This window comes from Rhinoraja longicauda, chromosome 38, assembly GCF_053455715.1.
Source record: "Rhinoraja longicauda isolate Sanriku21f chromosome 38, sRhiLon1.1, whole genome shotgun sequence".
NCBI lineage: Eukaryota > Metazoa > Chordata > Chondrichthyes > Rajiformes > Arhynchobatidae > Rhinoraja > Rhinoraja longicauda.
Window position 1 is genome coordinate 13,715,647 of NC_135990.1, and position 14,711 is coordinate 13,730,357.

Below are 14,711 nucleotides of genomic sequence, written 5' to 3' on the forward strand. Positions count from 1 at the left end.
TAGTGGGAAAGTCTAGGACCAGAGGGCACAGCCTCAGAAAAAAAGGATGTATCTTTAGAATGGAGATGAGGAATTTCTTTAGGCTGAGGGCGGCGAATCTGTGGAATTCAAAGCTACAGGTGGCTGTGGAGGTCAAGTCATTGAATATTTGTAAAGTGGAGATTGATAAGTTGATTAGTAAGGGTGTCAATGATTATGGGGGAAGGCAGGAGAATAGGGTTGCGAGGGGAAAAATAGATCAGCCATGATCGAATGGTGGAGCTGACTGGATCGGCCAAATGAGCGAATTATGCACCTAATTTGTATGGTCTCCTGTCCTCCACTATCACCCTGAGTACCGCACACTGCAGGGCTGTGTTCTGAGCCCCATGCTCTACTCCCTATTCACAAACGACTGTGTTCCTGCATTCGACACCAACTCCATTGTCAAGTTTGCAGACGACACAACGGTGATCGAGCTGATCACCAACGGTGATGAAACAAACTACAGAGCGGAAGTGCAGAACCTGGCAGACTGGTGCTCTGATAACAATCTGTCCCTAAATACCACCAAGACCAAGGAGCTGATCATCAACTTCCGCAGGTCACACAAAGGGGAATACGCCCCGATCTTTATCAACGGGGACAGTGTGGAGAGAGTGTCCAGCTTCAAGTTTCTGGGCACTCACATTTCGGAGGACCTAACATGGTCCAATAACACTGCTGCGTTGGTCAAGAAGGCACAGCAACGACTGTTCTACCTAAGAACACTGAAAAAGTCTGGTCTACCCCAACAGCTGCTGACGACATTCTACTGCTGCACCATAGAGAGCATCCTAACACTTGGCATCCCTGTGTGGTACCTCAGTTGCACGGAGGCAGAAAGGAAAGCTCTTCAGCGGGTAGTCCATAGAGCTCAGAGGACCGTCGGAACACAGCTACCAGCCTTGGAGGGCATCTACAACACACGATGCCTCAGAAAAGCCACCAGCATCCCCAAAGACTCTTCACACCCCTGCAACAGTCTGTTCGAACTTCTACCATCGGGCAGACGATACAAGGCCTTCTACGCCCGCACCTCCAGACTCAGGAACAGCTTCATCCCCAGGGCCATAGCTGCCATGAACCGGTCCTGCTGAGCTGGATGGTCACATCGCACAGTGAACCGGCACAGATCTACTTGCACTTTATTCTGTTTTAAAACTGTTCTAATTTGTTTCATTGGGTTGTTTAAATTAATACTGACTAGCTAATTCATTTATTGCATCGTATGGGAGGCGCATTCCCAATCTCGTTGTACCCCTGTACAATGACAATAAAGATATATTGTATAAGAGTCTAAAGGGCCCAACTGAAATGTCACGTAATCCATGTCCTGCAAGGATGGTGCCTGATCCATTGAGTTACTCCAGCACTTTGTTTTATTGAAGATTCCAGCATCTACAGTTCCTTGTGTTTCTGAAAAGCAGTTTTATTGCTGGAATGCTGCATACTACACTGTAAAATGTCTTCTCTGAAATTGAACTTTCGTGATGGCAAATGATTTTATGTCATCTTCAGGCTCTGGGCAGAAAAAGTGTTCTGTACAGAGTTGATCAGTGAACATGCATCTGGGAGACTGTTCCATCAGCCAAGAAATGTTATAAATTAGTCAGCAGCAGTGTGAGCAAATGGGTTAAAGGCTTTTTTTTTTAGATTCAATAAAGGGAGTGATCAAGTTTCAACATTTGGAGCAAGAAAGGTAATGAACAGTGGATGGAACTAAAGAAAAATAGATGAATTTGTAAAAAGTCAGAGAGGAAAGCTGCATCGGGATTGAAACCCAAACATTTCTTCCACGTCATATAAAGTATAACTCGTACATAATTTTTCGACCCAATCCCATTTTCCACTTTACAATCAATTTTGCCATCTTACCAGAAACTCCTTTTCACTCCCTTTGGTCCTTGGGATTAGGATAAATGAAAGATTGGGAAATGGTTGGCACTCAAGCTGCCTGGAAGTTAGAAATAGTTGTGGACATCAATGGTCAATATTTGAGACGATATTTTTAAGAACTGGGATGTTGCTTATTGAGAGTGGGGTGTGGGGGAATGGGGTGGAAGAGGCAGTTTGCTACTGATTGAAATGGATTTAAGTGCTGTTGCATGCTTAGAATGTGCCTGTATGAAATAGAGCTAGAGAAAAAAAATGTGTGCATGACACTTACTGGTTTTTACTGAGGGGTCAAGGCATATTAAATCATTATTAAATAACCAAACTATTTTCAGCACAAGCAAGTCTGGTAAAAGTTTCATTGTTTAATTTTCCATTAATAAGCAGCCCCTATATAAGTTTAAAAACTGCAAATTTGACATTAATGTTTATGGATAACATTCGTATCTCTGCAAGTAGATACCATTACACAATTTCTTTGCAATCCCCACTAATAATTTTATTTAAAATGTGCAGTGAATGGTTTCAATAACCTTTTCATGGATCAGTGGTGTGTAAATAGTTTGTGACCTTTGCTGTACTCCTCGGATATTTTAAAGTAAAGGTTTTCTGTCATGCCAGCAGTTCAGAATCTCAATGATTGTAACATGGGGACATTTAGTCCTTTGAGTCTGTACTATCTCTATGCAAGAGCTCTCCAGCGTTTCCTCCTCTCCTGCCTTCTATCTTCAAATTTGTTCTTTCTAGATATTAATCAGCTCCCTTTTGAATGCAAAAAATGAATATGCCACCGCTTCTACCCCTATTGGACATTCCAGACCCCAACCAATGGCTGTGTAAAAATATTAGTTTTTATGAACTGTAACCACACTACTTTCATACACTTGATTCACTTTATATCACTGTTTAGACAATTTAAATAAATGAAGGTTTGGACATGGGGAATTTTCATGTATTCATGTATGGTTACATGGAGGAAGGGTTTGGAAGGAAATAACAGAAGACTGGAGTAATTATATTTCATAGCTGTGTTGAATGTTCAGGGTAGAATGAAGAAGACACCAAGCAAGATTATAAAATTGGTTTGAAGAAGAGAAATAAAAGTCAAGGAAAGTTTCTCAAATGCAGTGGACACTGGTAATTGTAATCGTACCCCATAGGTTTCATTCCTGTGTACATAATTTGAATACACAGTTAAATGGAGTAAAGCATTTTTGAAAATAATGCTTAGATATATATAGACTTAGAAAATGTATCTCCTATTTTTACAACATCTATTTCATATACAATATCAATAATGTGAAAATCAGTAAAAGAGGGGAAAAATGAATAATGACGTCCACACACTCCTCACCTTCATGGACCTTCATGCATCAGAACTGTAAATGCAAAAAAATATCTGAACATGCACAGTGATATCCTTGACACTTGTGGCCCATTGGTGGTATGCAAGGCAGGTCTCTGAGTTTTTGTGAGGTCAGTTTAGTCAATATTGAAAGGGAAACTGTTTAAAATGCAGAGCTGACCACTGGGAATCAGTCTTGCGTGACTAAAATTAAATTATTACAGAAGGGTTCTCCCTGAAGCCTAGATTTGAGATTTATTGACTTCTTTTCTGCATTCTGCAAAACCATCCAAAGCAGAAAATGTGCAAAGCCTAATCTAAGCACTAAATCCGTGAGCATTAAGTGCCATAGAACTTTGTCATGGTGGCATTCAAACAAAACATTTGATAGTTTCCACCCACGGCTGAATTAATTTGTTCTTCGAGATACTCTAAAGTTTCTAAGCTGAATATACACATACTGAGGACCAAAGGGTACCAAAAGGAGATTTTAGTAAGATGACAGAATTGGTTGCTATGTGGAAGATAGAATCTGGTTAAGCAAAAGTATTAATTATACTTCATATGAAGTGGAAGAATTGTTTGGGTTTCACAAGGTACAAAGTACCACAAGAATATTTTTTTTGCATTGAAATGCTAATGAATGCAAAAAGATAGGCCTACAGATTTGATCTTGCATAGCAGTGTTTGTTGCAGGAGCCAAGTCCAATTTTACAAAACCCTGCAGCTCCAAGCACTACAAAATCCTCCCCTGTACCACACCCAGTCTCTCATCCAGCTGTCGTCTCAGAAATCACATTTTCCTTGTCTTCACTAGTTGAGTCTCTACAGTTTTTGTGGGCAGATTTAAAACTAAAATATCATTTGCACACCAGTCAACATCGTTATGATGCACTTAATCAGGCACTGCAATTCCAAGGCTATAGGATTTCTAAAAAACAATTTTTTTTAATGGCAAATAACTATGCTGTTCTGAACCCAAATTATAGAAAGTGTAGATTCAATAAAAAAGCTTATAACAGGATGGTAGTAGTGATCAAAAAAGGACCAACCGCAGCATTTGAATGATTGAATTGAATAGCAAAATAAATATGACAATGTTTACGATCGGTAGCATTCACATCGGGTTGGGCAGCATCCACCTATGCTCCTTACCACTGAACTTTACCTTCCTAGGTTTTTATAATGCTTTGTTTCTGCTTCAGATTTACAGGGCCTGGTGTAATTTTCCTTTTAAATGCTCTTTTCACATTTCATTCCTCCGACTTTTTTACAGAATGGCTGCACTTCTGGGAAAATTTAGGATTCAGTGCGCTGACATCAAGGTCATTGGAGATATTAACGTGAAACCAAGCAAGGAGAGGTATGAATGGTTGCTTCAGGGACCTCTAATTAAAGTAGACCTTTACCTTGCTGACAGATGAAATCATTCCTGCACACTACTGGCTGGACATCCCTACTTCTACCTCCATAAACTGTCCTCTAAAACTGCACTGCTGCTATTTTAAGTTGCACTGGCTGCTTCACCTCCATTCACGACTCCCCCACCCCTCTCCTCACGTAATTCCCAGTTAAACAGCACTTACATTTTCAAACTTCCTTGATGGCTAACCACTCTATCTCTATAATCACTTTGGAAACCCTCGTGTGTTTGTGCATGTATTCTGATCTTTTTCTTATTCCCAAATGTAATCACTCCATTAGGACTGCCTGTAAATATCTTTGTTTTCTTACTCCTTTATGGCACTTTTAAAATTCTACCTCTTTAGCCAACATTTTGGTCTTAATTCAATGGACTAGAACTTCCTGCCAGCAGCATGTCAGTGACTTCCCAATGGTCAACATGATAACATGATATTGTGCTTTCTGCCCAATGCCACCTTCATCCTAAATATCAAGGCTCTGCTCAACACAGGGCATTGTGTGTGTGATAATATCAGCTCGTGAAACAGCTGAGAAACAAATCTGAGACCAGCTAAACTCTCAACAAATTTACTCATCCATGGCTGATTGCCTCTGAATATTTAATATTCAGAAATATTCTAAAACTATTGCTTAAACATTCCACTTCTACTTTCCAAAGTACATGCATGGTGGTCTAGGACTTGTTCAAGTTTCAATGGGTGAATACCAGTAGGTCTAATCATGCTACTCCCAAGAGTCAGCAATATCTGGTCCATAAATTTCTCAATATTGTGTCTGAAAAAGTATAATAAAGAACAATTGTTTCCTATGATCAGGATCTAGAGATAATAGACAAATAAATCAAACAATCAAGAAGGATAGACATTAGAAAAAAAATTCTAAGTATTATTAACACCTGGAATGTTTTTGTCTTAAAAAGTGACAAAACCAGATGCGATAAGAACTTTCAACTAATGTATTGGACATGCACCTGGAGGATGAATTTTCATGGGTATTTCTGAATTTCATGTGATTGGCACATTTATAATTACAATATTTCTACTGACATCCCAATGGTTGGCACATCAAAAAGGAGCAGTGGTTTCAGCATAACTTGAGTGATGCTAATCGCCTAATTGTCTTGACAATGAGGCAACTTTTTACTGCTCCTTCATCGTGTTCCTTGAAGATTTTTGTATCTGTGCACACCAGAGTGCCATCTGGTCCATCTTGTTAAACTCCCTTTGAAAATCCATCTTCACTATTCCAACCACACTGCTCTTCATGAAACTAAGTTTATTGAATAATATTTGCACTTCGCAAATGCAGGCTAAATTTCAGACATTTGAAGATCTTCTGAAGAATATCTGAAGATATTCAGATAAGTGCCTTCTCCACTTGTCCTAATACCTTACCTATTAGGCTGATCATCTTATAGCTAGTCTCCTATTAATATTTATTTTTGATGGTTCTTTGGACCCAATACTGCAGATGTCCCAGATATGAGGCAGTAGGCCCAGAAAATCAAGCTTGCTGCTCCCCCAAACTAATATGTTTCAGAGCAGCCATGACTGACAATTTTGTGAAGTGTTACTTAGAAAAGTAAAATAACTAACATGGCCATAGGAGCTTCTCAATCAAGCTTATCTCATTCATTGATGGAATAATACATAAAAATGTTGGAACTATTCAGCAAGTCAGGCAGCTTCTGTGGAGGGAGAAGTAGGGTGATGTTCTTTCAGCAAATATTTACTCCTGCAAACACAGTCTGGATCTACTGATACCCTTCAGCATTGTACACCAGTTTCCTTGAATCAACAATGACAGTAGGAAGTTGCAGAAGTGCACAGATGAACTGCTTGGCATTAATTTCAAGCTGTTGATCCCTTCGGAAATATCATCATATCATATATATATACAGGGCGGAAACAGGCCTTTTCGGCCCACCCAGTCCGCGCCGCCCAGCGATCCCCGTACATTAACACTATCCTACACCCACTAGGGACAATTTTTTACATTTACCCAGCCAATTAACCTACAAACCTGTACGTCTTTGGAGTATGTGGGGTATGGGGAGAAAGCAGGAACGGGGTACTGATTGAGAATGATCAGCCATGATCACATTGAATGGCGGTGCTGGCTCGAATGGCCTATTCCTGCACCTATTGTCTTGTCCCAATGAATGGGTAATGAGGACCACACAGGAGTAATCTGGCCACTACTCAGGCTGACTGACAAATCCACAGCATTATTTAAAATAATTTAAGCTCCAACATTGGCTTAATGAGGAGCAGTTCATTCAGTGAAATTAAATGAAATGCATCATCACTGATTGCTACATTTAGTGACTCAACTTGATGCAGGATGATGTTGTACTAAGCCGTAGTGTTCTTAATCCACAATCTCTGGACCTTGACTATACTGGTGTTACCGGTCGTACATGGGGCTTGGAAGAAATCAGGTCGCTCTCACTCTTGATCATGACACATCTTGTGGAGGGAGACCATAGGAGTACTGGTGTAAAGTGCAGGATCAAGGAGATAGGAGATCCAGAACATCTGGAGTGGAAGTGCAAAATAATGCACTTAGTAAATTGTGAGACTTTGGTATGACATTAAGTGTATAATACATTAGTTTCTAAATAATTATTATCAAAGATCCATTAATTGTGCTTTGATTTGGTCACTGTGACTAATTTCAGCTGGAAAGCATTTGAAGAATTGATTGAACCATATCAACTGCATGAAGGTTCCAAGGATCCTGCAACCGCTGAGCTATTGCAGAAGGAGTATCCATGGAAAATTACTGATGCTGAGTTAGAGAGATTTAAAGACAAGGTAGACAGAAAACTCCCTGTAAACTATTGTGTTCATATTTATTACATGTATGAATTATTTTGTTCTCATAAATAGTAATGTACTCTGTGACTTTGTTTAAATTAGACATACCGGCAAGTCAGACTCAACGAACTTCTTCAGGAGAACTCCCGAGCTGCCAATATTATTGTTGTGTACGTAAACTCCATGAATACTATTCACAATTATGAAGTAGTGGGACTATTGACGATTTAGATAATGTAACATAACAGATCCAAGAGTACATTTATCTGTATTTTTGGTGGAGAAAGTGGCTGTCATAACACATTACCTGAAGTGTGGATTTGAGAACAAAATAGTGAAATTAGGAAAATAATATATATTGGCCCAATCTTAAGATTTTTAGTTCAATCAATGTATGGGAATTTGATTATAAATCCTAATCCTAATGTTAGTAAATATTCAGATTTCAAAAGATGTTAACTTTTGGTTTTCTTTCACACTCTAGGAGTTTGCCAATTGCAAGAAAAGAAGCTGTATCAAGCTACCTGTATTTGGCTTGGTTGGAGATTCTTTCTAGAAATCTACCTCCTGTCATAATGATTAGAGGAAATCAAAAGAATGTGCTGACTTTTTACTCCTAACAGAAAATTGAATGTTATGGCTGCAGCAAATGCCACGCTTATTCATCCAGTATATTTGAATTGCTTAAAGGGCATCTCTTGATTTAAGTAGCAAACAGGCTTAATTCTAAAACTGATACCTTTCACAAATAATGTCGATGGTTATTCATCTTCTGAAATTGGGTTTTAATGTTTGGTCGCCAAACGTAATTATAAGGTTAATTGTAAGGTGCAATTTTAATGTTTTTGTTTTAATCTTGCAAAGATTATTCCAACTTGTACAGTCATTGTACCAAAGAGATATAGTCATCATGTAGCACTTATGTAGCTCCAAAATTATTCAGCAGCTAAGATCTTCAGAGTTTGTTGTCCATTGTTAAGTTCCCATATTCCTTCATCTCAGATTAAAACAAAACTTTATCAGGCCTTTTTGACTTGATTATGATTATGTTCAATGCATTATTCAACAGTGAGCTTAAACATAAGAAAAGTCTGCTGAGTTGAGAAGTTATCTGACAAAATGACTTCCAGAAACAGGATAAGCTAAAGGGAAGACGAGAACTTGTCAAATCAAACAAAATGAAAATGTTTCTGACCAAAGTGGACAGAAAATTGGGAAATGGTAGGATGAGAAAAATGGTCAATTTCATGGAAAGCAAAACGCCTTTTATCATGTTGCCAGTTATATTTTGGAGGGATTTCTTGCGATGGGATACAAATATTTTGTTGATATTCAGAATGTATTGTTCCATGAGTTCAATTTAAATAACTATGTAATCTGTAAAACAATGGGAAACTTGTACCAAACAATTGTTGAAATAAATTGCACTAGAATTTAATGTTATTGTTTTCCTTATTCTAAAACGTAGCATCTTCTACTATTTTCACAAAATGCTGCTCTAATTTATTTCTTGTTTGAATTCATCATATGGCTTAGGTTTTAAAAATGACTTGGGATTCAAAAAAGGTATGTTGACATTAAATTAATATTTTAGCATCCAAACTTGGGTAACATTTCACCCATTACAAAAATATAGGTTTTGGGTCTTTCTAGAAGACATGACATTTCAATTCCATTTTTAATTTAAGTTTAACAAGTTACTCTAGAAGAATAATATTGGGATGAGCAGATAATGCGCACTTTGTATTGCCACTCTATTATTGCATTTTTAATGCTGAAATGCTGAGGTTTTGAGGCTTTGGAGACAGAACACAAATTGAAATGAACATTCTGGTACATAGAAAAATAGGTGCAGGAGTAGGCCATTCGGCCCTTTGAGCCAGCACCAGCATTCAATTTGATCATGGTTGATCATCCAAAATCAGTACCCCTGTATGTACTTTTTCCCCATATCCCTTGATTCCGTTAGCTCCAAGAGCTAAATTCTAACTCTTGAAACCATCCAGTGAATTAGCCTCCACTGCCTTTTGTGGCAGAGAATTCCACAGGCTCACAACTCTCTAGGTGAAAAGGTTTTTCCTCATCTCAGTTTGTGGATGACACAAAGCTGGGTGGCAGTGTGAGCTGCGATGAGGATGCTATGAAGCTGCAGGGTGACTTGAATAGGTTGGGTGAGTGAGCAAATACAGTATAATGGGGATAAATGTGAGGCTATCCTCTTTGGTGGCAAGAACAGGAAGGAAGATTATTATCTGAGTGGTGTCAGATTAGGAAAAGGAGGTGCAACGAGACCTGGGTGTCTTTGTACATCAGTTACTTAAAAGTATGCCGGTACAGCAGGCAGTGAAGAAAGCAAATGGCATATTGGCCTTCAGAGCGAGAGGATTTGAGTATAGGAGCAAGAAGGTCCTACTGCAGTTGTACACGGCCCTGGTGAGACCACACCTGGAGTATTGTATGCAGTTTTAGTCTTGTAATTTGAGGAAGGACATTCTTGCTTTTGTGGGAGTGTAACGTAGGTTCACCAGGTTAATTCCTGGGATGGCGGGACTGACATATGATGAAAGAATAGGTCAACTGGGCTTGTATTCACTGGATTTTGAAAGGATGAGAGGGGATCTTAGAGAAACTTATAAAATTCCTAAGGGATTGGACAGGCCAGATGCAGGAAAAATGTTCCTGTTGTTGGTGGAAGTCGAGAACCAGGGGTCACAGTTTAAGAATAAGAGGTAGGCCATTTAGGACTGAAATGAGGAAACATTTTTTTCACCCAGAGAGTTGTAAATCTGGAATTCTATGCCACAAAAGGCAGTGGAGGCCAATTCACTGGATGTTTTCAGGAGAGAGTTAAATATAGCTCTTTGGGCTAACAGAATCAAGGGATATGGGGAAAAAGCAGGAACGGGGTACTGATTTTGGATGATCAGCCATGATCATATTACATGGTGGTGCTTCGAGCACCATCATACAATAGAAAGGTGTTCGGCCCTTCTCCACTCGGCCCTTCGCCTGGTGGAGAAGGGCCGAATGGCTAACTCCTGCACCTATTTTCTATGTTTCTATCCAATCCCTCTTCATAATTGATACGCTCCACCCCAGGCAACATCCTGGTGAAACACTGCTGCACCCTCCAGAGCTATCAGGTCCCCGCTGCATTGTGGAGAACAGAAACATAGAAAATAGGTGCAGAAGTAGGCCATTCGGCCCTTTGATCCTGCACCACCATTCAATATGATCATGGCTGATCATCCAACTCAGTATCCTGTACCTGCCTTCTCTCCATACCCCTTGATCCCTTTAGCCACAAGGGCCACATCTAACTCCCTCTTAAATATAGCCAATGAACTGGCCTCGACTACCCTTTGTGGCAGAGAATTCCACAGAATCACCACACTCTGTGTGAAAAAAACGTTCTCATCTCGGTCCTAAAAGACTTCCCCCTTATCCTTAAACTGTGACCCCTTGTTCTGGACTTCCCCAACATCGGGAACAATCTTCCTGCATTTAGACTGTCCAACCCCTTAAGAATTTTGTACATTTCTATAAGATCCCCCCTCAATCTTCTAAATTCCAGCGAGTACAAGTCGACCTATTACAATGGTCTAGATGTGATCTCACCTGCGTTTCATAAAATTGTACCTCTTACATTCCATGTCCCAACTAATAAAGACTAGCATTCCATTTATCTTCTTGGGGTTATTTGGACATTGTAGACTCTATTCCTCAATATCTCTGAGGGCTCTATCATGCATTGCGTATCCTCCCCTTACTTGACCTCCAAAAATGTACTAATTTGCACTTATGAGGATTAAATTCCATCTGTATCGTTCTGCTGAATTTACCATCTGATCTGTAGCCTAAGATTATCGACATTATCCACACCATCATCTGCAAACTAACCTCTTATGTTAAAATCTATGTTAATGCATATAACAAACAGCAGGGAACCAATACATCCCCTTGGTACTGTTTACAGACTTCCAATCACAAAAGCAATCCTACACCATAACCCTCTGTCTCCTATTACCAAGTCAATTTAAGATCCAATTTGCCTTGGATTTCATGCGCAATTACTTTTGGACGGGCCTTCCATGTGGGACCTTGCCAAAGACCTGACTAAAGTCCATGTAGACAATATTAACTACTCTTCCTTTCCTCACTATATTTAGTTTCACATTTGAAAAACAAACAAAATTAGTTGGGCAGGATCTCACATTAACAATGTCAACCTGTTTATGATCAATCACTGCCTTTGTGAGTGTGGACTGACCCTGTCCATCCGTTATGTTTCCATTGTTTCATATTACTGATGTAAAACTCACTAGCCTGTAATTACTTGGCTTATCCCTGCAACACTTCTCAACAAGAACCATATTTGCCGCCTTCCAATATTCTGGCAATGCATCAGTGGCAAATTAAGTGTTAAAAGTCTAGATCAGGACCACTGTAATCCCCTCCTTGCCTCCTACAACAGCCTGGGAAACATCTCATCAGGCTGCGGAGATGTATCCTTTCTATTGCCTAAGGCATCAAATGCATCCTTTTTAATAATAAAATGCGAGAGAATATCACCACCTTCCTCTCCAGAATCTCCAGCTGCAACCTCTCAGTGAACACAGAAGACCTTACCCATTTCCTATTGTTCCACAAATAAGTAGCCTTTTTTTTCCCCCTAATGACTGCCACTTTTTCCTTGGCAACCTTCTTTCTTTTAATATGCCAATGAAATGCCTTTTTCTTATGTGCCGGTAATATTTCATGGCTCCTCTATTGGTTTCTTTCTCAAGCACTCATCTTCACCTCTGAAGAGCCTCCCCCATTGTCAGTGTTCTATATCTACCATGCATTTCCCTTTTCTCCTTAATCAAACCCTTGAGATCAAGGCTCTGTGGACAAGCTGGCATTTGTTTTTACCCACAATTGCACATATTAGTCATGAATTCCTTACAGACTGAGACAGGAGAAAATATTTTAGGGAAAAAGGAAATGGTAGTGGCACTAAATACAAATGTTGTATCTGTTCTCACAGAGCAGAACGTTTGAAGGAACTCGTGGAGAAATAAAGTCAAGAGTCATGAGTGTTTTATTGTTATATTTCCCGAAATGGAACAATGAATTTCTTACTTGCAGCAGCAACATACCAGATTGTAACACACAGTACTCAATAGATAATATAAACACATAAAGTTTAATAACTTAAAAGAAGCAACATAGTGAAAAATGAAAATCCCTAGTGCATCCCAAGCAGTTTGTAGATTAGTTGGAGTTCATAGTGTTAATAGCCTGATGGTTGTTGGGAAAAAGCTGTTCCTGAACCTGGACATTTTTAGAGTTTTCAGACTCCTATGCCTTCTTCCCAAGGGCAGGTGTGAAATGAGAGCATTGCCAGGGTGCTGCGGACCCTTAATGATGCTGTCTACCTTTTTGAGATAGCACCTCTTATAGATCCCTTCAATTGTGGGGAGCTCAGTATCTGTGATGGCAGTGCTCACCACTTTTTGCAATCATCTTTGTCCTGGGCGTTCGAGTTGCCGAACCAGTCAATATACACCGTATACCTGTAGAACTCTAGAATAATTGAGGAGCTCAAAGAAATTAGTGTGTAAAAAATCTAGTATTGGAGAAGGTAATGGGACTGAAAGCTGATAAGTAGGCCAGATCCTGATGACATATATTCTAGGGTTTGAAGAAGGTGCCTATTTGCAGTGGATATATTGGTTGTCATCTTGTAAAACTCCACTGATTGCAGAACAGTGCCTGCAGATTGACAGGTAGAAGTTATAGGAGCAGATTTAGGCCATTTGGCCCATTAAGTGTACTGTACCATTCAATCATAGCTGATCTATCTCTCCCCCCTAACCCCATTCTCCTGCCTTCTTCCCCAAACCTCTGACACCCGTACTAATGAACCCATATACTGTAACTCTCTTGGTTAAGGAAGTAAGGAGAGAGGAAAGAAGGAATTATAAACCAGAAAGCTTCACTACAAAAATCAAAGTTGAAAGAAGGCAACTGGAAAATAATATTCAGTGGATTTATAGAAATTGTGTTTAACTAAAAGTTAAGCCAGCATTTGCAGTTCTTTGTGTCCTCATGTTTAACTAATCCATCAATTTATTGAGTTTTGGCTAGCAGAATACGGGTGAATTAGTAGATGTGATGTGTTTAATATGGTGCCACACAAGATTATCAAACAAAACTAGAGTGTGATATTGGGAGTAATATTGCCATTGGTTAAATGGCATAAAAACAGGTCAGGTATAAACAGATCATCTACAGGCCAAGGAGTTGTGGCCCATGGGCCTATAGTTGTCTACAATTTATATCAGTGATTTAAATGAGGGGATCAAGTATAATGTCTCAACGTTTGCTGATGATCTAAAGCTAGGATGTTGTAGGAATGGCATGACAGATGGAACATAATGGAAAAGTTATTTTCTTTGCTAGAAAAAAATAGTTTGCTGTAATGAGAAATGGAATAGTGTTGGAGTTCAGTGCACGAGTCATTCATTGTACGTTAACATGCAGTTTGATGAGAGGGGGGAATAGGTCCCAGCCAGGTGTATGGGAAATGCAAGCATCACCTGGAGGCACAATGGTGCAGCTGGTAGTGCCGCTACCTCACAGCGCCAGAGACCCGGGTTCAATCCTGACCTCGGGTGCTATTTGTGTGGAGCTTGCACATTCTCCCTGTGACCGTGTGGGTTTCTTCCAGGTTTGTCGGTTAATTGGCCTTTGTAAATTACCCCCTTGTGTGTGGGGGCGGTTGGGAAAGTGAGATAAAACATAGTGTGTATAAGAAAATAACTGCAGATGCTGGTACAAATCGAAGGTATTTATTCACAAAATGCTGGAGTAACTCAGCAGGTCAGGCAGCATCTCAGGAGAGAAGGAATGAAACATAGTGTGAATGGGTGATTCGATTGTCAGTGTGGATTTGGTGGCAGAAGGAGGGCCTGTTTCCAAAATGTATCTCTAAAACCAGATGACAAACCATTGGTAATAAAAAGGAACTGCAGATGCTGATTTATCTCAAAGATAGTAAACAAAATGCTGGAGTTCCAGCCAGTCTTGCAAGAGCACGGATCTCTGGAGAGAATGGATAGGTGACGTTTCGGGTCAGGACCCTTCAGCAGTACTCCAGCATTTTATGTCTATCTTTGCCAAACCACCGTGTAAGATAACGGATTATCCAAGTTTCATTCTTG

At 39.7% G+C, this 14,711-nt stretch overlaps 1 protein-coding gene across 2 annotated transcripts in view; it reads left to right on the forward strand.

Moving 5' to 3' along the window:
* The window catches only part of slc12a1 (solute carrier family 12 member 1), a 56,710-nt gene extending 48,408 nt beyond the window's left edge, over positions 1-8,302 (forward strand). For both annotated transcript variants that reach the window (XM_078429924.1, XM_078429925.1), the window contains exons 23-26: positions 4,536-4,622; positions 7,365-7,500; positions 7,606-7,673; positions 7,988-8,302. In XM_078429924.1, coding sequence (XP_078286050.1) covers positions 4,536-4,622; positions 7,365-7,500; positions 7,606-7,673; positions 7,988-8,123 — 427 coding nt within the window. In that variant the 3' untranslated portion in view covers positions 8,124-8,302. The remainder of the gene's footprint in view (positions 1-4,535; positions 4,623-7,364; positions 7,501-7,605; positions 7,674-7,987) is intronic.
* Positions 8,303-14,711: the final 6,409 nt, after the last annotated feature.